Below are 23,118 nucleotides of genomic sequence, written 5' to 3' on the forward strand. Positions count from 1 at the left end.
CATGACTTCAATTAACAACAAAAATATTCACAAAGATGAGGAAGTGTTTATATCTAATGGTATAAGTCATAGTAATCATGAGAGTATATCTCTCCATAAATTTAGAGACTTCTAACCAAGCAAATTGTAGTCCTAGCTACTTGCTTGTATTTTGGCATTTAATCTCGGAGATATGTATCCTTACAACTCCATTGAGAAAATCACTTTCTACAACTTTAGAGAATTGAATCAATTATAGATTTATAGATTCCCTAGGACGCTTTGTTTAAGGGTTTAAACTCAGAAATTGATTACCTTATACATATATCATTCTTTGATCCTAATATATCATTCTCTTTATTGATAACATTCAATGGTCACAAAAATAAGGACTTCGTTAAAAAAAATGAATCTAGTTGTTAGAAAGGAAAAACTTTTACATGCATATAAGTTATAAGCATCTAATTAATCGGCATTTAACACCATCCTATAAAGATTAATTTCATCAAAAGAATTCAAGTTCACTTCTAACTTATCTTCAGTTCATAATATGATTTGAGTGCTTAAAGCACTACAATTTTCGTAAACTCTAAATTCAACAATACGATCATTCATTTTTTTATTTTTTTTATTTTTGTGAATTTAAACCATTTTTTCCAATTAATTAAGAAATCATTTAATAAAATTTGAGTATATATAACAAGATTAATAGAATGTGTGATGAAGATAGGTTTGCATTACCTTATGCATTGGAATTCATCTTCCCTTTGTTTTTTTTTTTTTTTTTTTTTATGATTTTGTTATTTTGAAATCACGTCACCCTCTGCAAAATAGATGAATTCATTCTGATGATAATTCACACAAAAAATTAAAATAAATAAATAAACAAGGAAAAAGAAAGGGAAAATATGCAAGATAACTCACCTCTTCAACCTTGAGCTCCACCATTTCTTTTCATCTTCCTTCGGAAACGAGCCACATTCACTGCAATAAAGACATACATCCTATCTTTCGCTTCACCAACAAACCGAAAATAAGCATGCCTCCAAGACTTTTTTAGAGCCAAAGTGCCACATACAGCCCAAAATCCCACCGGGAAGCCCAATCCCATGCTTGTGAAGAACCACAATGTTTCCCACCCATCGTCATGATCTTCCTTCTCATCTTCCTCATCTTTGTGATCTTCATTAGGAGTGGAGCACTGGGTTGACAATGGAAGCCCACAAAGTGCCAGGTTACCCTCATACATGGATGGATCATTGAATGTAGGGAATTGGTTGGTTGTTGGAATGGGTCCTGACAGGAGGTTATGCGACAAGTTCAAATCGCTCAATGAGGTTATAGAAGCCATGCTCAGAGGAATTGGGCCTGAAAGGCGGTTGCTCGAGAGGTCCAGAGTTTCTAACCCTTGCATGGCTCCAATGTCCTCGGGTATCTTTCCAGTCAATTGGTTCCGGGACAAATTCAAGGTACCCAAGGTTGAGAGATTTTTAATCCCATGTGGAATCTCTCCCCATAAGTTATTCCTAGAAAGGTCTATCAACTTCACAATTGAAAGTATCCTCTCAAATTCCATTTCTTTTCCCTTCACAACTAGCTCCATTCCCTCCGTGTAGTAATAATCAGTATATAGGTAATCTGGAGAAGGATCTAATAAGGTCACATGATTCATAGCACTCAAATGGCCTAAGCATGGAGGGATGGATCCTGATAGATTATTAAGTGCAAGGTCCAAAATGCGGAGATCAGAAAGCCCACATAGTTGCTCAGGAATATTTCCGGTCAGCATGTTGCCTCGTAAGCGTAGCTGCTTCAGTGATGACATTCTTTCTCCGATCCATTTGGGTATCTCACCTGAAAACCTGTTATTTCCAAGATCAAGGGAGTACAGACTGCAGTTTTGTAAGCTTGGAGAGAGTTCCCCAGAAAGATGGTTGTCGCCCAGTTTCAACAAGTAAATTACATGGATTGAACATATGGAACTTGGAATCTCGCCATACAGTCTGTTCTTGGATAGATCAATGATGCCAAGCATTTCCATATCTTTCCAATGATTGGGAATCTTTCCAGATAAATGGTTATTTGAGAGATCAATAATCCTCAAATACTTCAGGTTAGTTAATGATGATGGGATGGTCCCATTCAACAAGTTCCCCGAAATAGTCAGGACTCTCAAACTTGATAATTCCCCAATATTGGACGGAACTGGACCTGAAAATAAATTGTTCCCCAAAACAAGATATGTCAAATTATACCAAAGTGGGAGTGGACCCTCTAAGCGGTTGAAACTTAAATCTGCCATACTCCATCCATGCGATGTGCTGAAGGATAAGGGACTGGGAGGCTTTCCCCTCAATTGGTTCCTGGAAAGATCTAACCACCCAAGCTGTGGAGACAACTTCCAAAGCCATTCTGGTATAGTGTCTGAAATCCCAACATTATGGAGGATTATTTGGTAAAGTTCCTTCTGAGTTCCGAGCCAGGCAGGGAATGTTTGAGACAGTATGCAGTTGCCGATTCTGATAACCTTGAGACTGAAAGGAGGAATCCAGTCACTTGTAATATCGAAAACCAGAGAGTTGTTTGTAGCCGGTGATAAGTATGAGGAGAAATATTCCAGTTTTATAAGACCCATGAAGTGAATTTCGGATACCCTCCCCTTCCAAGGATTCCAATCAAATGTTAAGGTAAGGAGCTCTTTAAGTTGTCCTATACTTTCTGGGATGGTCCCATTCATTCCGTTGTGAGAGAGGTCCAATTCCTCCAACAACAACAGCCTTCCAATGGATGCTGGAATTGAACCCGAGATTGAGTTGTCACTAAGATCAAGATATCTTAAGTTGTCAAGGTTTCCTATTGAATCAGGGATCAGGCCGCTCAATTCATTTTTAGACAAATCCAGGTAATTCAAATATTTCAAGTCAAGCAAGGAATCACTTATCTGGCCAATTAAACGAGACAAGGGAAATGCTGCTTCATCGGATTGATAAGGGTTTTTGAGGTCTAGCTTTATAACATGTCCTGTCCCATTATTGCAATCCACGCCTTGCCATTTGCAACAATCTCCACCAACCCAAGAAGAAAGCCGACCTGAAGGGTCTTCCAGACCACCTTTGAATTTAAGAAGGGCTTTCCGCTCCATCTCAATGCAAACTACGTCCCTATCACCATCAGTGGAATTGATCACAAGGGCTTCAAGTAAGAAAAATTTTAGAAATAAAGGAACCAAAAGAAGGATAAGAAATATGATGAAGGTTTTCCTGGTCGCCATTGCTAATGCTCTACAAAGATAGATCACAGCAAAGACAGTATTTCTTTATAGGTAGATACCATTAGTCTTTTGTTGGATTTATTTAATAGTAAGTCTTCATATAAACCAGCTCAAAAAATTTAAGGAGCAAAGACCTTTCGGCCATATATGGGCCAACCTCGTCTACCGCATTCAACTAACATTGCAAGAAAAATAATAATGAAAACACTAGGAAAATGTGATTGCTTGTTTGACTCAAAAGCAGATAGTAAAGTATCTTGTGCTTCATCAAGTTAACAGACAAGACTTTAGATTTATCGAAGTTTTTGAATGGATAGACATGCTGCAAGTTCAAATCATAGCTGGCCCAATTCATAATTAATTATACTAATTACCAAAGCCTTCCAAGTTAAGTTATTGTCAAAATAAAATAAAATTGTGTAAGAGACTTTTTACTGTAACATATGTCAACTACCAAATCTTTAAAGTTTTAAGTCATTGTCCAAGGGAGAAAAAAATCTAAGGAAAAAGTCTTCATCTTTTTTCTTGTCCACATGTCATGGACGATTTGTTTAAACGAAGAATCCAGATGTATTATATAATATATGTATTATCATTATTTTATTTTAATTTGAGAGATACTTGAGGCAAGTGTATTAAGATACTTTCAAACTCAAGTCTTTCCATGTGTGTGCTTTTACACTTGGTTCGGTGGTCCAATTAATGGTCCAAACAATACTAATAGACTAACTTCTTCTTTTGTTATATCATTGATTTACAATACTAACAAGAAGATGGATATTTAAAATAAATATACATTCATGCATAAGATAATAAATATGAAAATAATATAGGTAAAAAATACACTAAGATAATAATTCGATCAATATAATAAATAGCCATTGGAAGCATATAAAATTAACCAATAAAATTTTATTTTTTCATATGTAACATATTTTTTAATAATTAAATAATATAATATAATTATTTAATAAAATTAGAAATATTAAAATCTATATAAATATATTATGATTTTCTAATTTTATTTATACAAATATCACAAGTTAATTATAATTGAACCATCGTATTGATTTTAACATTTCATATTTATTCATTTGTTCATTTTAAAAATATTAATATAAATCATTAATATATATTTAATAATAATTTGACTTTTGTAACCTAATCCAAATATTTAACAGTAATTTGACTTTTGTGGAGTAATCAAATTTATTTTGTTAAAAGAAAATGATTAAATCTGAAATTTATTTACTTAATGGTCTAAAGTTAATTAACCCTTTGAATTTTCTTTTTTTCTTTTTTTTCTTGTTAAGACAAGCGAATTGTTTATTTCTTAGAAAATTAAAGAGAAAATGTAAATAAAAAATAAAAAAATTTTAAAAAAATAAAAAATTTAAAATTTAAAAAAAAATAAAAAATACTAGAATCAATGTATTATATTATTTTTATATTCCTCTTTATTAATGAAAAAAAATTTATTAAAATATGCTGAGGTTAATTGTTTTTAGTTCCTTTATTTTAAATTTTTTACTTTATTTTCCTTCAATGTTATCTTTCCTAGTAATATAAATGTGGATTTGGGAAGTACATATGTCTATATATGCCTATCTTGTGTATTTCAAATTTAGAGCCGAAATCTAGTCAAAGAGAAACAATAACCCGAAATTCAACCCGGTTGGCCAGCCACTGATGAAAGGTCTCTAAAGATTGGTGTCTTCTTCGCTTCACAGCGATGAAACGCATAGCCGGGGACGAAATCACCGGCTATCTAGTTCGGCTTTCAAATCTCTAGTTTCGGTTCTCATGCTAGCCATGTTCGCCACCATGACATCGATTTACGTCATCTGCTGGTGAGTTCTCACATTGTTTCGTATTGTGAAATGATTTTCGTTTCTTAGCTGTAATATTGCTTCTGGTGTGGTTAATTTTGTTAATTTAGGTTTTTGATTATAATTGGTCTATTTTGTTCAAAAATAAATAAATAAATAAATTGTTTTTATGGAAATATGCTATTAGTAGGCTATGGCTGGATTATGAGAATAGGGTTTATTTGATTAGAGAGCTTGATATTGTTATTCAATTTTAGCTTCAAATTTTCTTCCCCACAATTTTGTTAATGCATTTTTTGGGATTATTTTGTTATCAAGATTAAATTATAGAATTATAATGATACAAAGGGGGTCTTGACATTGTATGGAACTGGAATCAGTCCATCATGGTTTAGATTAATTATATGTTCTATAGCATTACATTGCAATGCTAAATAAACTAGTGATTTGCATGAGCTCATGTTTTTTTCTTTTTTTCTTTCTGTTTTCGTCTTTTTTATTTTTCTTTTATTGAAACAATTGGAGTTGATACTAGCCTATTTTCATTTTTTGAAATTAATCATTCAGAGTAATTGACTAGATAATGGGTTTTTCCATTTTAATAGTTTTCAGGTGCAATGAGCCAATGACACACTGCAAATTATAGCATGCAGGTAAATAAATTATAGCTATCCTTCCTTTATGTGGGGTTTTTTTTGGGGCTTTTGTTATAATAGACAAAATATAATCTAGAGGTCATGGTGATGTTTCTTCAATTTTATAGGAACAACAGAAGAAGTTAGCAGCCCTTGAGATGGAGCTAGTTGTAGCACAACAGGAAGATTTTATCTCAAAGAACTTGTCAGAAAATAAGGAGACTCCTCCTAAGAAAAAGCTTTGTTGTAGGAATTATGACAAAGTTTGGCCACAAGAACAATAGAGATGCAATCCGTAGGGGATGGATGCCAACTGGTAGAATACCCTTCTTTTTGTAAGTTTCGCTTTTTATTCTTTGTATGATTTACATAGAGAATGACCCAGTTGCCACTTAACACATTGACATTTCTGTTATAAGCATATAAGGGATAAAAACAGGAGGCTTGTAGGCTGAACTCTTATTAACATGGAAACTTTTAGTGGACTTCCATTTCTCTTCTATTCTTTTTTCATTGTTTTGTATATTTTCTTAGTTTGCAATAGTCATCTTTCAATAGTTTGCAAACTCCATCAACCAATTTGAAAAGCCTTGGAGCTAATAGGGGCAAATTATGAGAAGCTAAAATCTTCTTTCTCTAGGATTTTTCTGAAGTTGCTCAATTGAATGGAGAGCAAAAAACCATCAAGTGCCCCTGCCCCTGCCCCTGCCCTGCACGTACCCTCTATACCCCTATTTACAGAAATTTTGAGTTTGTCTTTAACGTAATAAGGGAGACAATAGTTTGTATAATAATGAAACAGGAAGTAATATTGTGATTCACTGCTGCAAAAATTAATATTGACATAACTTATGTGCTAAACTGCACTTATATGCTTAGCACAAAAGTATGTCATTCTTCATTTGAGAGCATTACTTTAAACCTTATATGTTAACATCACTTTTGCCATAACTAATCTTTCTTTCTTTCCCTTTATCCAAGACAATGCATATCAAGTGATTGATACTTAAGTTAATAGCCTTAGCGCACACATGGGGTGAAGTTTGAATCCAGAATTTCCCAATAGTCTTAATACGCTTCCTCAGGTGTGTTTCAAACTTAAGACGTCAATGTTAAACCACCACTTTACCAAAAACTTTTAAGTTACTAAGTAATAGGCCAGCAATGGGATATTAAGGCAACTAACAGGTAGGTTAATAGCCTGAGCAATCATCTTATAATGTTTAATGGTTCAAATATTGACAATAAAAACACTTACAAAAGCATGATGACTTACCCATCGTTTTCATACAGATACTCTGGAAGCAACTCTTGCTACTCATTTGAATAAGCCTCGAGTTTATATTGGGTGTATGAAATCAAGCGAAGTTTTCTCAAAGTTGTGAGTATAATCAAAGTTTTTTTTTTCTTCTTCTAATGATGAGAAAATGAGTTGTTTATGATATTCTACTTTCATATATTGTATTATCTTTCCGTATTGTCTGAATTATGCAGGATCCACAAGTAGTAAGAACCAGACTGGTAGAAACTTGGTGATGGAAAATCGTGAGTAATTCTGTATTGATTTCATCTTGTCTCTTATATTAAGATAAGTAACTATTACTTTCTAGTTCTGTTAACTAGTTAGGAAGTCTCTTAGTATCTTAGAATTCATCTAATAGGTGATAGAAGTCCCAATGAACAACTAGGGCATTGTCCCATAGGAGGCTTGCTTGATAAAGAATCAAAGTACCGTTTCTGAAGTTTTTTGGGCATTTAAACAATTTATCATTCCATCATATTCTTGACATCTGTTACACTTAATTTGCCTACCCCATGCACCCATATTTAAACCATCTCAACTCTGACTTGTGTCGAGGTATCCTGGAGTTGGTAGAGGGACGCCTTCTCGGGAAGTCAGGCTTACATTGGCTGAAGATACATTTAGCAAATTTATTTGCTAGTGGAATGGACAAGTTATCGTATGAGGGTTGGGTAGCATTTACTGAGAATCATTTGGAAGATATCTTTGATTCTGTAGACGTACCTTTGGAAGGAAGACGTTGGTGGTTGTCTGCCTAGGATCCTCTCCAATGTTCATGTATTAATCTCTCAAAAGCATTAAGAAGCTCCCTTCCAAAAACTACTATTTCACACATGCTTGTCCACCAGGTACTTCATTCTTAGCATGATCATATTCAAACTGAGAAATGTTTACCGAGTGAAATCAAATTAATCCCACCTCCTTCCTACTCCACCCAACCCCACAATAAAAAGGAAATCTCAAAACTAGCTTTTATTGGAATTCTGTTCTATGCATAGGCATATCATTTGTTATCCTGTGTATTTTGTATGAACTCCTCCAAGTAACTATATAGCTCTTCTGCATTTACACATGGAAAATGACAGTCACATGATTATACATACCCTTTAGAGTACCCCATTTGTTACCCCATCATTAGGAGCAGAAATAATGGATCTGCCACTTCTTTCACAGCCCTGTCTTATGTTTGCGCTATCCTACTATAGTACGCTTGAGAGGATAACAGACATTTCCTTGAATTTACTTTTGTTTTCATATTAAATGCTTAGATTCAGGTCATTTGTTTGTCCAAAACTTAATTTAAGATTGTATTGTTCTATCTTTTTCAAGGATGGCTCATGCAATGGCTTACGACACTATGTTGCCCTTGGAAGGGACAAGGTATTGGAATTTTATGTTTTTGGTTGATTGTTGTGGAGTTCTGATTATGTGATATGGAAGCATGGTTTTTGATTAGTTAGACATAGTTTTTCGCTCTTTTTCTGCTTTGAGGCTAAATTTGTCTCAGCTTTGATCTTCTCTCTTTTTGATAGAAAGAAGGAACTTTGTTAAGGAAAGATGGTAAAAGGATAAGGAGTTGGAAATTGAAACCCAAGAAAGAAACCAAACTTTGTTTGAGTTTAGTGCAATTTATTTAATTTGACTTTTCAAGTAATTTCAAAGTTTGGTTGTTTCAAGAAAGGGGATTATCATTGGTATTTGGCAAGTTCAAAGGCTAGGGCAGCAGATCAGTCTCTGAAGACTGAATTTTAGTTAGAACTTAGTATTGGAGGAGATAATTTTTCTTGTTTATTGAAGTTTCCTTATCCTTTGACAGCAGAACTTTGAATTGGGGATCATTAATTGATTATGCAGTTCGGATACATATATATATATATATATATATTTGGATTATGCAATATTAGAAATTAAAATTTTGTTCTGAAAAATGTAGCAGGACCTCTTCAATATTGAAATGAGAATTTTAATCAAAATATTTGAAAAAATATATATTCAAGACTTCAGCTGTGTCCACATAATAACCTATGGCACCGGGCAAGGAAAAGTGGCATGCATATGAAGCCCTATAGTTGCAATTGACAAAAGGTCATGTATATAAGTACTATATAGTATTAAATTTTGTAGATATCACACCTTTATAGCAGCAACTATCAGCTGTCCCAGCCACATATAGAGCTTTTAGTTGAGAAAAAAACATGATCGCGGGGATAGCTTCACAACTTCTACTTGTATTTTTTTACCAGTGGCTGCAAGTATAGGATTTATTCTGCATCCCTATGGCCTTCGCCGCTATAAACTTACAACACTTGCAACACTTGTATTGCACAACTCTTTGTCAATGGTTGTAAAAAATAGTTTTCTATTTTTTGAGAATTGAAAATAAGAAAATCTTGTTTGACAATAAGAAAATAGTTTTTGTTCTTAAAAAAAAAAAATGTGTTTTCAATTGTTTTTTATGATTATTTTTAAAAAAATAATAAGATAAATATAAAGAATAATTAAAAATAAAATGTTACATACAAAACTTATTTTTTTGAAAAATATTTGAAAGCAAAAAATACGTTAAAAATATTTCAAATTCTTAAACAAATTTTTATCATATAAATATTAGAGAATTGTTTTTTAAAACCATTCTTAAAAACTTTTTTTTTTTTTTAGAACAATTTTCAAAATCATTTCCAAGCTGACTTATAACCCATTTGACAGTGATTTTAGAAAATATTTCTAATATTTTTAATACTTAAAAAATTTTATCATTCAAATGTTAAAAAAATTAGAAATATTTTCTAAACTTACTGTCAAAGACATTTTTAAAGTATGTTTGACAATGCTTTTAAGAAGTGTTTCTAATCTTTTTAATACTTGAAAGATAAAAAATTTTAAGTGTTAAAACTTAAAATTATTAGAAGTCCTTCCTAAAATCACCACCCAATAAACTCTAATTCTCATTACCAGAGGCTTGTAGGGGCTTTTATAATTTACCTCCCAATCATGTTAAATATGTGGTAACCATGTTAAGAGATTTTAGGTTAGCATTGGCTAGTTTGTGCTTATATGTACTTAATTTTTGTTTTTAAAAATAGAAAATGAAGGTAACTTCAATATAAAATATTAAAACTTTTGGAGACTTATTAAAAAAATTTATAGTGATTTTTAAAGATATAAGATGAGTTTATACTTTTGGTATAAAATTTTCTATTTTTAATATAAAAATTATTATTACTTTTTGTGATTAAAAATATGTATAAAAAAAAAGGTCAGTATATAAATAATAAAAGTTGAAAGAACATTTTCAAATGTGGGCTAAGTCTAATACTTAATATTAAATCATCTCTCATTCAAATAATAGTCTTTATAAATAATAGAATATCCTAAAGAAATATGGTTATGGACAAATATTTCAAACAAATTTCTCAAACACTAGTATGAAAAGAAACTTTCATTAACCATGACGAGCTCCCTGTTTCAATCTAAAACATGTAAATAAGTATAATTTACTTTAATTTAAGCAAGATTTAGATTTATATTATGGACCATATAGTAAACCTAAGAGATGATCACAAGTTTCTTAGTCCATGACTTCAATTAATAGAAAAAATATTTAAAAGCTCAATTTTGTTGGAATTTTGTTCAATTCATTCTAGTTTGAGACTTTTTATAATTTCCCATAACTTACACCCCATTAAAGATATAAGAATATTTAGAGTTAACTAGATATTAGATAGCATAAGTATAAAGAGTTATGAAAAGGATAATAACTTTTAATTGAAAAAGATTTTGGAGATCGAGTGCTCAAGCACTTGAATCTAGCTTTCAAGGCTTGGAGCACTCAAAAGTGGGGTTTCCAAAACATAAGTTTGCATACAACCCTCATTAAAAATAAAAAAATGATTGCATATATATATATATATATATATCCATGGTTTAAATAAAACATTCCTTATATTTACAATAAGTTTATTTTAGAGTGTTGTTTTTATATTATAACAATGTTGTTAGGCCATATTTTGCTAAACAAAATGAAGAGAAAACACATTATTTGGAAAATATTCTACAACTAGAGGTGATGAGGTTTACCATATTTTTCAATAATGTACAATTAGCTCAAGCACTTGAAGCTTATACCAAAAATATATTTCAATCAATAATGGACAAAATTTTTGAATGGTACTTAGTGATAATCAACTACCAAATTAACATAAACATAAAAGTTGAAAGGACAATTTTAAGGCATAGATGACTCAAAAATATCAAAAGTAGGTTGAGTATCCAACCTAATATTACAACTTTTCTCACTTAAATGACAATTCATAAATAACAAACCTACCTGAAGAAAAATAATTGTTTGCCAACATTTCAAAGATAGAGTTCTCAAATACTACTAGTACCAAAAGCAATCTTTATTACCACCGAGAATTCATCATTGTATTCAATCTGAAACAAGTAAATACACATGATTAGCTCCAATTTAAGCAACATTTAGATTTTCATCAAAGAATATAAACAACATGTTCAATATTATTATTATTATTATTATTACTCCAATTTAAGCAACATTTAGATTTTCATCAAAGAATATAAACAACATGTTCAATATTAACAAACTTGGTTATTGAGACTGTTTAAATTCCTATAGTTTTCATACTTGTGGTATTAACCATACTCAAGTGAGTATATTTGTCAATAAATTTAGAGTTTCAACTAATAACCTATAACAATCTATAATCTTAGTTGCTTGCTTGTATATTTTTTGGAGTTGAATCTTAGAAAAAATTACACATATCTTAACCTTCCCTATGAAAATCACATTCTGCAACTTCAAAGAGTTGAACCCAATTATAAACTTCCTCAATCCTCTTTCTAATGACTCAAACTAGGAGATTGATTACCCTATGCATTGTATTTAGGAACTTAATTGTAGTAAGGGAAGAGAAACAACTTATATTCATATGCATAGTTGAAGGGTCTACAAATATGTCGCTTACTATAACATGATTCAAACATTTAAATGAATATACTTTTAACAAAATCCGAGTCCAACAAGACAACAATTCAATTTCTTTTGTTAATTTAAAACATTATTTCCAATTCAAGAATTTAAGAAATCATATAATAAAATATAAGTATAAAAAGATTAATAGCTAACAAATATGTACCTAAACGGAGATGGCCTTACACTACATTGTAATGAAATTCATCTTACCTTCTTTTTGTATGATGTTTGTTATTTTGAAACCTTATCACCCTCTGCAAAAGAGCTGAATTCATTGTGATGATAATCATAACACACCAAAAATACAATGAAATTAAAAAACAAACAAGGAAGAAAAAAAAAAGGAAAAAGAATGGGAAGTGATGTAAGATATTTCACCTTTTTAGCCATGAACTCCATTTGCTTCCATCTTCCTTTTCAGACGAGCCACATTCACTGCAGTGAAGACATATAGCCTATCTCTGGTTTCATCAATGAACCGGAAATATGCCTGCCTCCAAGACTTCTTTAGAACCAAACTGCCACATACAGCCCAAAATCCCACCGGAAAGCCCAATCCCATGCTTATGAAGAACCATGACATGTCCCATTCATCTTCATCTTCCTCCTCATCTTTGTGATCTTGATCATTTAAAGTGGAGCAGTTGGTGGAGCAGTTGGTTGACAATGGAGGCCCATAAAGTCCCAGGTTCGCCTCATAAATGGATGGATCGTTGAATGTCGAGAACTGGTTGGTTGTTGGAATTGGTCCTGACAGGCGGTTATGCGATAGGTTCAAATGGTTCAATGAGGTTATAGAAGACATGCTCGGAGGAATTGGGCCTGACAGGCAATTGCATGAGAGGTCAAGAGTTTCTAGCCCTTGCATGGCTCCAATCTTCTCAGGTATCTTTCCAGTCAACTGGTTTCGGGACAAATTCAAGGTACCCAGGGTCGAGAGATTTGTGATCTCTTTTGGGATCTCTCCCCAAATGTTATTACTAGAAAGATCAATCAAATTCACAATTCGCAGTATGCTATCAAATTCCATATCTTGTCCCTTCACAACTAGCTCCATGCGCTCTGAATAGGAGACATGCCCCCTGGTCATGTCATCAAATTCTATGCCTAATAAGGTCACAGAACTTAAAGCAGTCAAATTGCCTAAGCATTGTGGGATGGATCCTGATAAATTATTAAGTGCAAGATCCAAAATATGGAGATAAGAAAGCCGACACAGTTGTTCAGGAATATCTCCTGTCAACATGTTGCCTCGTAAACGAAGTTGCCCCAATGATGACATTCTTTCTCCAATCCATTTGGGTATCTCGCCCGAAAACCTGTTATTTCCAAGATCAAGGGAGTACAACCTTGTGCAGTTTTGTATGCTTGGAGAGAGTTCCCCAGAAAGATTGTTGTCACCCAATTTCAACAAGCTAAGTGAAGATATTGAACACATCGAACTTGGAATCCCACTTGACAGTTTGTTCTTGGATAGATCTATGGTCCAAAGCTGGTGGAAATTATTCCAATTCATTGGAATCTTTCCAGATAAATGATTGTTTGAGAGATCAATTACTCCCAAATCCTTCAGTTTACTAATTGATAAAGGAATGCTGCCATTTAACAAGTTACCAGAAACATCAAGGACTTCCAAACTCGATAATTCCCCGATGTTCAAGGGAATTGGACCTGAAAATAAATTGTTTCCCAGAAAGAGCCATGTCACATTAAACCAAAGTGGCAATCGGCCCACCAAGCGGTTGAAGCTTAAATCCACCACGAATGCTTCTGGGCTAAAAGATAATGAGTTGGGAAGCTTTCCATACAATTGGTTTCTAGAAAGATCTAACCAAAAAAAATCTAGTTTCCAAAGCCATTCTGGTATTGTATCTGAAATCCCCACATTTTTTAGAACTATTGTGTCAAGTCTCTTTTGAGTTCTAAGCCAGTTGGGGAACTTGGGAGAAACATAGCAGTTGGAAATATCGATATTCCAGAGGCTGAAGGGAGGAATCCATTCAGGTCTCACGTGAAAACGGAGAGACTGGTTTTTGGGTGATAAGTGTGAAGAGAAATATTCCAGTTTTGTAAGATTACTGAAATGAATTTCAGATATTACCCCTTCCCAAGAATTCCAACCAAGAAACAACTCAGTCAGCTCTCTAAGTTGTCCGATACTTTCTGGAATCGTCCCATTCATTAGATTGAATGACAAGTCAAGTCTCTTCATGCGCAGCAAGTTTCCAATCCATGTTGGAATTGGACCTGAGATGGAGTTTTTACTCAGATAAAGACTCTCTAAGTTGGTAAGGTGTTGAATTGAATTGGGGAAGGGACCAACAAAACTATTATAGCTCAAGTGTAGGGATTTTAAATTCTTAAAGAGCCCTAATGAATCTGGCAACTGACCACTGACTTGATTATCGCCCAAGTTTAACTCTTCCAAGGAACTATTAGCGCATGCTGATAAACCATTCACCAATTCAATTCCTTCACTTCCAATATGATTGTACGAGAGATCTAAGGTTACCAAGTTGTGAAGGCTTAGCAAGTTAACATGGGGAATCGGACCTTTAATTGTAGCACCATTTAAATAAAGATCCATAAGGGTACTGATGTTAAACAACCAGCCAGGCAAAGTAGTGTTGAAATTGTTGTAGGAGAGATCAATGACCAAAATAGAAGTCAAATTAACAAACGGATTGGAGTACTGAGGGAAATGACTGAGTTCACAATTGGACAAATGTAATTCTAACAAAAATGGAAGCATGTTTGCAGCTTGCATCCAATTTGTGGTTGCTTTACTAAGGTTCACATGCCCCATATCAAGGTATTTTAAAGAAGAAAGACCAGAAAGCCAATTCAAATTATGAACCCTCATTAATGGAGCAGAAAAGTTGTAGTAGTAATCTCCTCCACTAAGGTTAAGATAACATAACTGTGATAAATTTCCAAGATGAGGAGGAATCATTCCACCAAATGCTGCATAGGAGAGATCAAGGTATCTCAATCTTTCAAATGAGCCCAAGAAATTTGGAATTGGAATTCCTTGAAAATCATTAAAACTTAGGTCCAAGTAATTTAAATGTTTCAAGTCAAGTAAGGAATCACTTATCTCACCACCCAAACGTGAGAAGTCACCACCAGATTTTAGGTCAACCTTGACAACATGCCCTGTTTGGTTGTTGCAATCCACACCTTTCCACTTGCAGCAATCTGCACCAACCCAGGAAGAAAGCCTACCTGAAGGATCTTTCAGTCCATTTTTGAATTCAAGAAGCGCTTTCCGCTCTACCTCAATGCAGCCCTTGTTCATACCACCATCAATGGAATTGATAATAGTAGCTTCAGCTAGGAGACGCTCGAGAAACAGAGAAAGGAGAAAAAGAGTAAGAAGTAGAAGGGTGGTTTTCCAACTTGCCATTTGATGAATGCAAAGTTGCAAAGTTATTAGTGGGTGCTATATAAATAATTTAGTCAACTATTTTAAGTCTTTTGGCCGCCATAAATATAGAAGAAATTATCAAGTTCAATCACAATCGGATCACATATCTCTTCTATCCCTGAGTAAATTAATTCAAGACATTAATTACCAAGTGTTTGGTCCAAAGAAAAAAAGAATTTTTTTTATTCCTAATTTACACTCATCTAATTATTAACTAGAATAAAAAATTTCAATTAATTAAAAAATTAAAATTTAGATTTTAATATTTTTCCCAAATTCAAAATTCAAAAATTAATAAATTAATCTCAACTATGTTATTCATAAATCCCAAGATAGGTTACATAAAAATAAGTTTTAACTAAGAAAATTTCTAACATTTTATTAACTACCAAGTATAATTAGAAATCCTAATTATTATCTAATTATCAATTTTCTACTAATTATATAATTAATTATTATGCAATTTTATTATGCTAATAAATTATGATATTTTGGTATATTTTAAAATATATTAAATTACCATTTTTAAATTATTAATTTTAAAATCAAAATAAAAAATATAATAACTATTTTTTAGATATTTTTAACATGTAAACATAAATAAATATAACATTCCAAACATTAATAAAAACAAGCAGTTTAACACTTGACAATATTTATATAATAATAAGAAATAAGCAACTTAAACACTTAATCAGTCTACTATATTTAAGTCAAAGTTATGCCTATTCAAATTTCAAACAAAAAATAATTAAATACCACCTTACACTTATTATGCATTACTCAAGCCATTTATATATGTAATAAAGAATTTCAATATATATAAATTTTCATGATATTTTATTTTCGTTTGGAGGAGAAAGTTTCAAATAGCTTTCTTCAATTATTTAAAGTTAGTGACCGTCAATACAAGAAAATTTTGACACAAATCTAAAAAGAAAAACAATTTCCACACAAGTCTAAAAATGTCTTTTAGGGAAAGTATTAAAACATTTTTTGAATTTCTCCACCTCTTGATTGTTTTCTTAGACAGTGACTCCAAGGACTTTTGTGACATGTTGACTGTTGACTGAAACAAAGTCCTTGTCTATTTGGTGTGAGTTAGGAAAAAAAAAAAAGGGAAGTTGCATTTTTTTTTAATGAAAAAATTTATTTTTTCTAAATAAAAAAATTCTTTTTTTTTTTAAAATAAAAAATTTCCTTATCTAACCAAACCAATTTTAACCAATTCATTGTAGCCTAATTAGTTCAGTTTTTCATTTAAAGACGTTTGGTTTAGCTTGCAAAAAAAAAAAAAAAAAAACAAAAACAAAAAACAAAACAAAAAACAAAAACATGGTTAAATAAGTGGTATTTAGTTTTTCTCTAAAATCTGAATGGAATATTATTAAGTATTTAGGTCATTTTTTTTTATTAATGCTAAATATTTTTAAGTGTTAAATTGCTTGTTTTTAGTAATGTATAAAGGCTTAAATTTATTTATTTTTACACATTAAAAATAACTATAAAATTAGTTATTATTATTATTATTTTAAAATTAATAATTTAAGAAATAGTAATTTAATATATTTACAACTATCTCAAAATATTATAATTCATTACCATAAAAATATATATATATAATAATTAATTATGTTATTTATAGAAATTTAATAATTAGATAATTATTAGGATTTTTAGTTATGCTTGGTTGTTAAGAAAATGTTAAAAAATTTCTAAGTTAAAATTTATTTTTATATAATATATTTTCAGATTTATGAATATTGTCGAGATTAATTATTAATTTTTTTCTTTTAAATTTGGGAAAAATAAGAAAGACTAAAATTTTAGTTTTCAAAATTAATTGGATTTTTTTTTATTTTAATGAATAATTAGATAAGTGTAAATTCAAGGACATGAACGACCCCAATTTTTTTATAATGACTAATTATGCAAAGTGTAGAAAAATAATAATTAGATAATTATTAGGATTTCTAATTATGCTTGGTTGTTAAAAAATTTATATGCTAAAACTTATTTTTATATAACTATCTTCAAATTTGTGAATATTGTTGAAATTAATTTATTAATTTTTATTTTTAATTTGGGAAAAATGTAAAAATCTAAATTTTATTTTTAAAATTAATTGGATTTTTTTATTCTAGTTAATTATTAAATGAGGGTAAATTAGAAATCTAAGTTCAAGGACATTAGTGAACCAAACTGACTTCAAACCTAACCAATCCAATCTTATTACTTTTTATTTCCATTTAAAGATGTTTGTTTCTATTTTTAAAAAAAAAAATGATTACATTGGTTTAGTGTTCATGAACCAATCAAAGCTAAACCAACCGAATTTATCTATTATTTATCAAAAAAATAAAAATAAAAATAAAAACAATTACATTGGTTCAGTATTCATTTCAAAACAACGAATCAATAGAAACCGATCTAATCAAATCTATCTATTATATATTCGACTTAAAAGGTGCAAAATTTGAAGTTATTTTTCGACTTCATATTTTGCTTCTCATAATTTACTATAAATTTATGAAGTTATTTTTTAGTTGTCATATTTTTTAAAAATATTTTATTTTTTCAAAATAAATTCACTAAATATTATCTCACATGCATTTGTGGTTCACTAAATTTTTAATAATCAAATTAATAAATTTGTAAAAGGAAAATATTATATTTTCTCCATTTTGTTCACTTGATAAACATATCTACAAAAATGTCAAGCGGATGTTTGAAATTTACCTCTTTTTTTTATTGTGTAATATTTGGTTGATTGTATTTATAAAGCATTATAAATCTCAAGAAAGTACACAGAGTCCTAAATTATTATGAATAAAATAAAATTATTAATTTAAATTTAGTCTTTATATTGAAAAGTTAAAATAAGTGAAATGAGTTTGAAGTAGTTTATAAAAATAATTTATTAACTTTAAATCTATGTTATATTTTTTTTCTTTTTTTTTTCATCCAATTTTTTTTTTTTTTTTTTTTGATATTTTTTCCCTTGTATTTCCCCCAAATTTTGTCCAAACCAAACATAAACTTGGAAAATATGTCAAACCAATACTAGTATTTGAGACTTAGAAATTTTTTTTAAAGGATTGGATCAAGATTCAATCACGATTAGACCACACATGGCCCTTTTGCCCATAATTAAATTAATTTAAGATATTTTATTTATTAAGATAATTATCAAGCTTTTGAAATATGAAGTTGTTGTCCATCCAAAGAAAAAGAAAAAATATTTTATTTATTTATTTTGCCTAACACACATATAGACTAAGAACTTTTCTTCGATTAAAAGTCAAGATGCCACAAAAGTCCTTGAAGTCATTATGAACAATTACCTAGAAAAGAAATTCAAATAATGCTTTAATGAATGGTGTATATATTTTCTTTAAAATGCATTTTTAGACTCCTACTACAAGTTTTTCTCATGGGCAAAAACAAAAAATAAAAAATAAAGCTTCATTTTTTTGCCTAACTCACACGCAATAGAGTAAGGACTTTGTTTCAGTCAAGAGTCAACATGTCACAAAAGTCGGTGAAGTCATTGTCTAAAGAAAATAATTATAAAATAATAAATAATACTTTAATGTGTGATGTACATATTTTCTCCAAAAGGCATTTATAGACTCATACAATTTTCTCCTATGGACCATTTACCAACTTCAATTAATTGAAGAAAGTTACGGGAATTTAAGTGATATGGCCTATAAAGGAAAATAAAATGTCATGAAAATTATTTAAAATTTTATAGATATTCAATTTTTTATTATTATTATAAAGGGTTGGAAAACTGCATAACAAGTCTATGCCTTTTGGAAAAATGTTTATTATTATTACAAAATAAACATTTTGTGACGATTGATTATGTAATAGGTTAACATTTATTTTTATGTAATGTATCTTTTGATTTATTAATTTTTAATTGAAATTTATTTTTGTAACGTATCTTTTGATTTATGAATTTGTAATTGAAATTTAATTTTTATATCTGGTGGCAATGCCAGTCACAAAACAAAAAGGTGATGAAGACCTTTCGGCTCTTCATGGGCCATGTATCACAAGCGTATGAGCCAATCATGGACCCCATCGTGTCCTCAACTTTAACCGTGGCTATAAATCTAAATACTGATGTAGAACCCTATCTCAAAATGGTCCATTCGATAGGCATTAGGCACCTACCACAAGAAAATTAATGAAAACAAAAAATGAAGTTTCATTTTTTTTGCTTAACTCACACGCAATAGACTAGTGACCTTGTTTTAGTCAAGAGTCAACGTGTCGGAAAAGTCTTTAAAGTCATTGTCTAAGGAAAATAATCACAAAATAATAAATAATATTTTAATATAAGATGTATATATTTTCTTCAAAAGGCATTTCTACACTTCTACAATTTTCTCGGACCACTTAACAACTTCAATTAATTGAAGAAAGTATTATTATTATTATTATTATTATTATTATTATAAAGGGTTGAAAAAATGCATAACAAGTCTATGTGGTATTTATTTATTTTTGTCTAAAATCTAAATAAACCTAAATTATTATTTTTTTTATTTTAATTCTAAAATTAATAATTTAAGAAATAGTAATTTAATATATTTACAAATATATCAAAATTCTTAATTTATTACCGTAATAAAAAATTTCTAACAATTAATTATGTAATTAGTAGAAAATTTATAATTAGATAATGATTAGGATTTTTATTTATATTTGTGTGGACCCCGTATTTTGGCTCATAAGCTTCCACTCGATGGCGAGCTCGGTTTTTACTTGAAAATGATTTTATTTATTAAGAAAAATGACTTGGAGTTGCCACTTATTTTTGTTTTATTTTTATAGGGTAAACAAAATAAAAAAGAAAACTCTAAGTGTAACTTTTTATTTTCAGAAAATGTGGTCTGTGAAAAACCGGATCGGGAGTCAAGTTACTTATCGGGAAGGTACGGAAAAGACCGTAGCACCCCTCTAAGTTCCTAAAGATGGATCTCTATTAATGAAATGAAGCTGACATGACAATTGATAAGAAAATTGATGGATACCTAAAATGATCATGCACATGCGTAGAGAATGACCAGAGTGAACGTGGGTGCGTACCTGAGCAACGATCCACAATGTGCTATCAAGAAAGGGGGTTAGTGTACAATAATGATCATAAAATATGGTTCACATGTCACTAAACAAAATATGAAATCATCATATATCACAATTCAATCAAGTTGATTTTCAAAAGGAAACATCCAATAATGTTGGGCTCCCACCAAAGCCCGCTTTATTCTTGCATGAATTTATTCCGTAAATTCCATTATTCGGAATCACGGGATTTAATTCCTACTTATTTTAAAACATTTTGAGAATCAAAGAAAATTCGAAGATGGCTTGCCGGAAGGAAAAATGGCGGCCAAATTTTATTGAAAATGAGATCTTGGTAACTAAAAAAAAAAAACTAAGAATAAAAGAAAAAGTGGAGGAGTTGGGATTATTTGAAAAACTGAATTTGAAAAAATATTTACATAAACGAGATATGGGGCAATGATTTTAAAATCAAAGATGATGAAAAATAATAATAAAAAAGAGGGCACGTGGTCTAAGGCCCATGTCTAAGGTAACCATGCAAAAATACATAAATAGGAGAGTTGATAAGGAATAACCATGCGGGAATGGGTCTTTAGAGTGCTGCTGCAACTGCTACACCAGTAGCTCATCACCTTCTCGAAAACTCCACCAATGATAACAAGAAGTATAGTCCTAGGAATCTTTTGATAATTGAAGAAAGAACGTGAATGGCACAGGCTCTGATTGCTTGCTCAAAACCTAGAATAATTGCAACTATGTGTCAATTCTTAGCTGCTTCGTTCCCGAACTAACGGAACCTTGCTATCTCCAAATGATGTGAGAGAACAATCAAAGCCTTAAACTCTTCCTCCATTTGCACTCATTTTGGAATTACAAAGAGACAAAGGCTGAAATCTGGAGCTGGCATTGCCATGAAGGGTCTTTGCCAAAATCTGAATAGCGATTTGGGTACTCATGCGCTCTGACTCAAGTTGGTAGAGGCGGCGAGGGCAGAGATTTACATCCAAGGCATACATTTGTGGAGACGCCACTATTGAGATATTAGGAATGCTTTCCTTATATCATTCTTTCCTTATATCATTTAGTGTTGAGATATTAGGAATGTTTAGATATTAGGAAAGTTGAGATATTATGAATATTGAGATATTAGGAATATTGAGATATTAGGAAAGTTGAGATATTAGGATATTAGTTGTTATTTCCTTATATCATTCTTTCCTTGTATCATTCTTTCCCATTCTTAGAATGGTGATTACCCTCTATATATACTCTGTACATGAACGAATGAAAGAATGAATGAAAAAACTATCATTTATCAATTTGAAGATGGTATTAGAGCCATGGAACTGAAATCCTGGATATTTTGTCGCTATGGTAGTCCGACAGCGATCAACCATCCTAAGACAAGCCCTAATATTGATAAGTCAACCTTCAAATGCACTCACTGCAATAAGACTGGTCCCACTAGTCTGGATATCCCACAATTTCAAAGCAACGACTCTTGGTATGACCAGGAAAACAATGAGGAACCGAGGGTTTGAACCATGGACCTTTAGATCATGTTTAGGCTATCAACACTTTGTTATTAGTGATAATAATCGTGATCAACGGAAGAAGGATTCCAAGAAAACCTCGACTGCAACTATTGCCGAAATAAAAACATAGGCTAATGTTGCTGAGAAAGCTTCTGCATTGGTAGCCGCTACTGATCATAGTGGTAAGTTTTTAAATACTTTTACACCTGTTATTAATAGTGCATGGATAATTGATTCTGGTGCTACAGATCATATGACTTTTGATTTTAGACAAGTTTCACCCCTTAGACCTTCCTCACAAAAAATTGTTTCCACAACTAATGGTAACACAACCCCAGTCATTGGGGAAGGATCCTTAACTCTTACTGATACTTTGAATTTGGATTCTGTTTTAGTTGTTCCATATTTAGATTACAATCTTTTGTCAGTTTCTCAAATCACTGCAGTCTTATCTTGTATTGTCATTTTTTGGTTTGAATTTTGTGTGATTAAGGACATCCAAACAAGACAGACGATTGGTTGTGGTATTAAGCGGGGAAAACTCTATTACTTGGACTTGCAGTCAAAGGATTCAAATAAGTTGCAACAAGCTTTAATGGCAGATGGATTTGAGGGGGAGAAGAAAAAGTCTGAAATTTGGTTGTGGCATCAACGTCTGGGACATGCTTCCTTTGGTTATTTAAAAAAATTGTTTCCTAATTTGTTTGCAAAGAGTGATATTTCTGGTTTCCGTTGTGATATTTGTGAATTGGCTAAAAGCCATCGTGCTTCATTTCCGTTAATTTTGAATAAAAGTCCGTTTCATTTTATGGTTATACATTATGATGTTTGGGGCCCATCCAAAGTCCTAACTTTGAGTGGCTCATGTTGGTTTGTTACTTTTATTGATGATTGTACCAGAATGACATGGTTATGTGATTACTACTCAAAAAATGCTCTTTGATAGCTTGTAATAAACTCTTTTAAACACTTTTGAGTAGTAGTTATTGCATTTTAATCCAATTAACATGTTAAGGACCCTTGCAATCAATTCTAATCAAATTATGTTAAGTTTTGGTGTTTTG

The 23,118-nt window shown here is 31.2% G+C and overlaps 2 protein-coding genes and 1 long non-coding RNA gene across 6 annotated transcripts; 1 reads left to right on the forward strand and 2 right to left on the reverse strand.

Annotated features, from left to right (window-relative positions):
• Positions 1 to 907: 907 nt before the first annotated feature.
• LOC100855337 (receptor-like protein 46) lies at positions 908 to 3,250 on the reverse strand. The gene has a single exon (XM_003631282.3). The coding sequence runs from the start codon at positions 3,248 to 3,250 to the stop codon at positions 908 to 910; it is 2,343 nt and encodes a 780-aa protein (XP_003631330.3).
• Positions 3,251 to 4,862: 1,612 nt separating this feature from the next.
• On the forward strand, positions 4,863 to 8,879 carry LOC104880521 (uncharacterized). Of its 3 annotated transcripts, none has more exons than XR_009464547.1 (6): positions 4,863 to 5,100; positions 5,685 to 5,732; positions 5,843 to 6,049; positions 7,008 to 7,095; positions 7,209 to 7,865; positions 8,347 to 8,879. It is a non-coding gene; the product is annotated as an uncharacterized LOC104880521 (long non-coding RNA). The 3 variants fall into 3 exon arrangements; XR_786772.2 differs by having other exon boundaries at positions 7,209 to 7,259; XR_786773.2 differs by having other exon boundaries at positions 5,843 to 6,030; positions 7,209 to 7,259.
• A 2,316-nt stretch (positions 8,880 to 11,195) lies between these two features.
• LOC100242071 (receptor-like protein EIX2) lies at positions 11,196 to 15,441 on the reverse strand. 2 transcript variants are annotated; one of them, XR_002030788.2, is made up of 3 exons: positions 12,389 to 15,441; positions 12,221 to 12,275; positions 11,196 to 11,451 (listed from the first exon to the last, which is right to left on the reverse strand). XR_002030788.2 is itself a non-coding variant. In XM_010657399.3 (3 exons), exon 1 carries the CDS (start codon positions 15,414 to 15,416, stop codon positions 12,393 to 12,395), a length of 3,024 nt encoding a protein of 1,007 aa, XP_010655701.1. In that variant the 5' UTR covers positions 15,417 to 15,441; the 3' UTR covers positions 11,196 to 11,451; positions 12,221 to 12,264; positions 12,389 to 12,392. The 2 variants fall into 2 exon arrangements, 1 of the variants encoding a protein (XP_010655701.1); XM_010657399.3 differs by having other exon boundaries at positions 12,221 to 12,264.
• Positions 15,442 to 23,118: the final 7,677 nt, after the last annotated feature.

The sequence above is a fragment of the Vitis vinifera genome, chromosome 1 (genome assembly GCF_030704535.1).
Source record: "Vitis vinifera cultivar Pinot Noir 40024 chromosome 1, ASM3070453v1".
In the NCBI taxonomy this organism is placed as follows: Eukaryota; Viridiplantae; Streptophyta; class Magnoliopsida; order Vitales; family Vitaceae; genus Vitis; species Vitis vinifera.

Bases quoted from the DNA above. Each gene is read 5' to 3' on its own strand.
- LOC100855337 (XM_003631282.3), bottom strand. From the start codon at position 3,250: ATGGCGACCAGGAAAACCTTCATCATATTTCTTATCCTTCTTTTGGTT.
- LOC100242071 (XM_010657399.3), bottom strand. From the start codon at position 15,416: ATGGCAAGTTGGAAAACCACCCTTCTACTTCTTACTCTTTTTCTCCTT.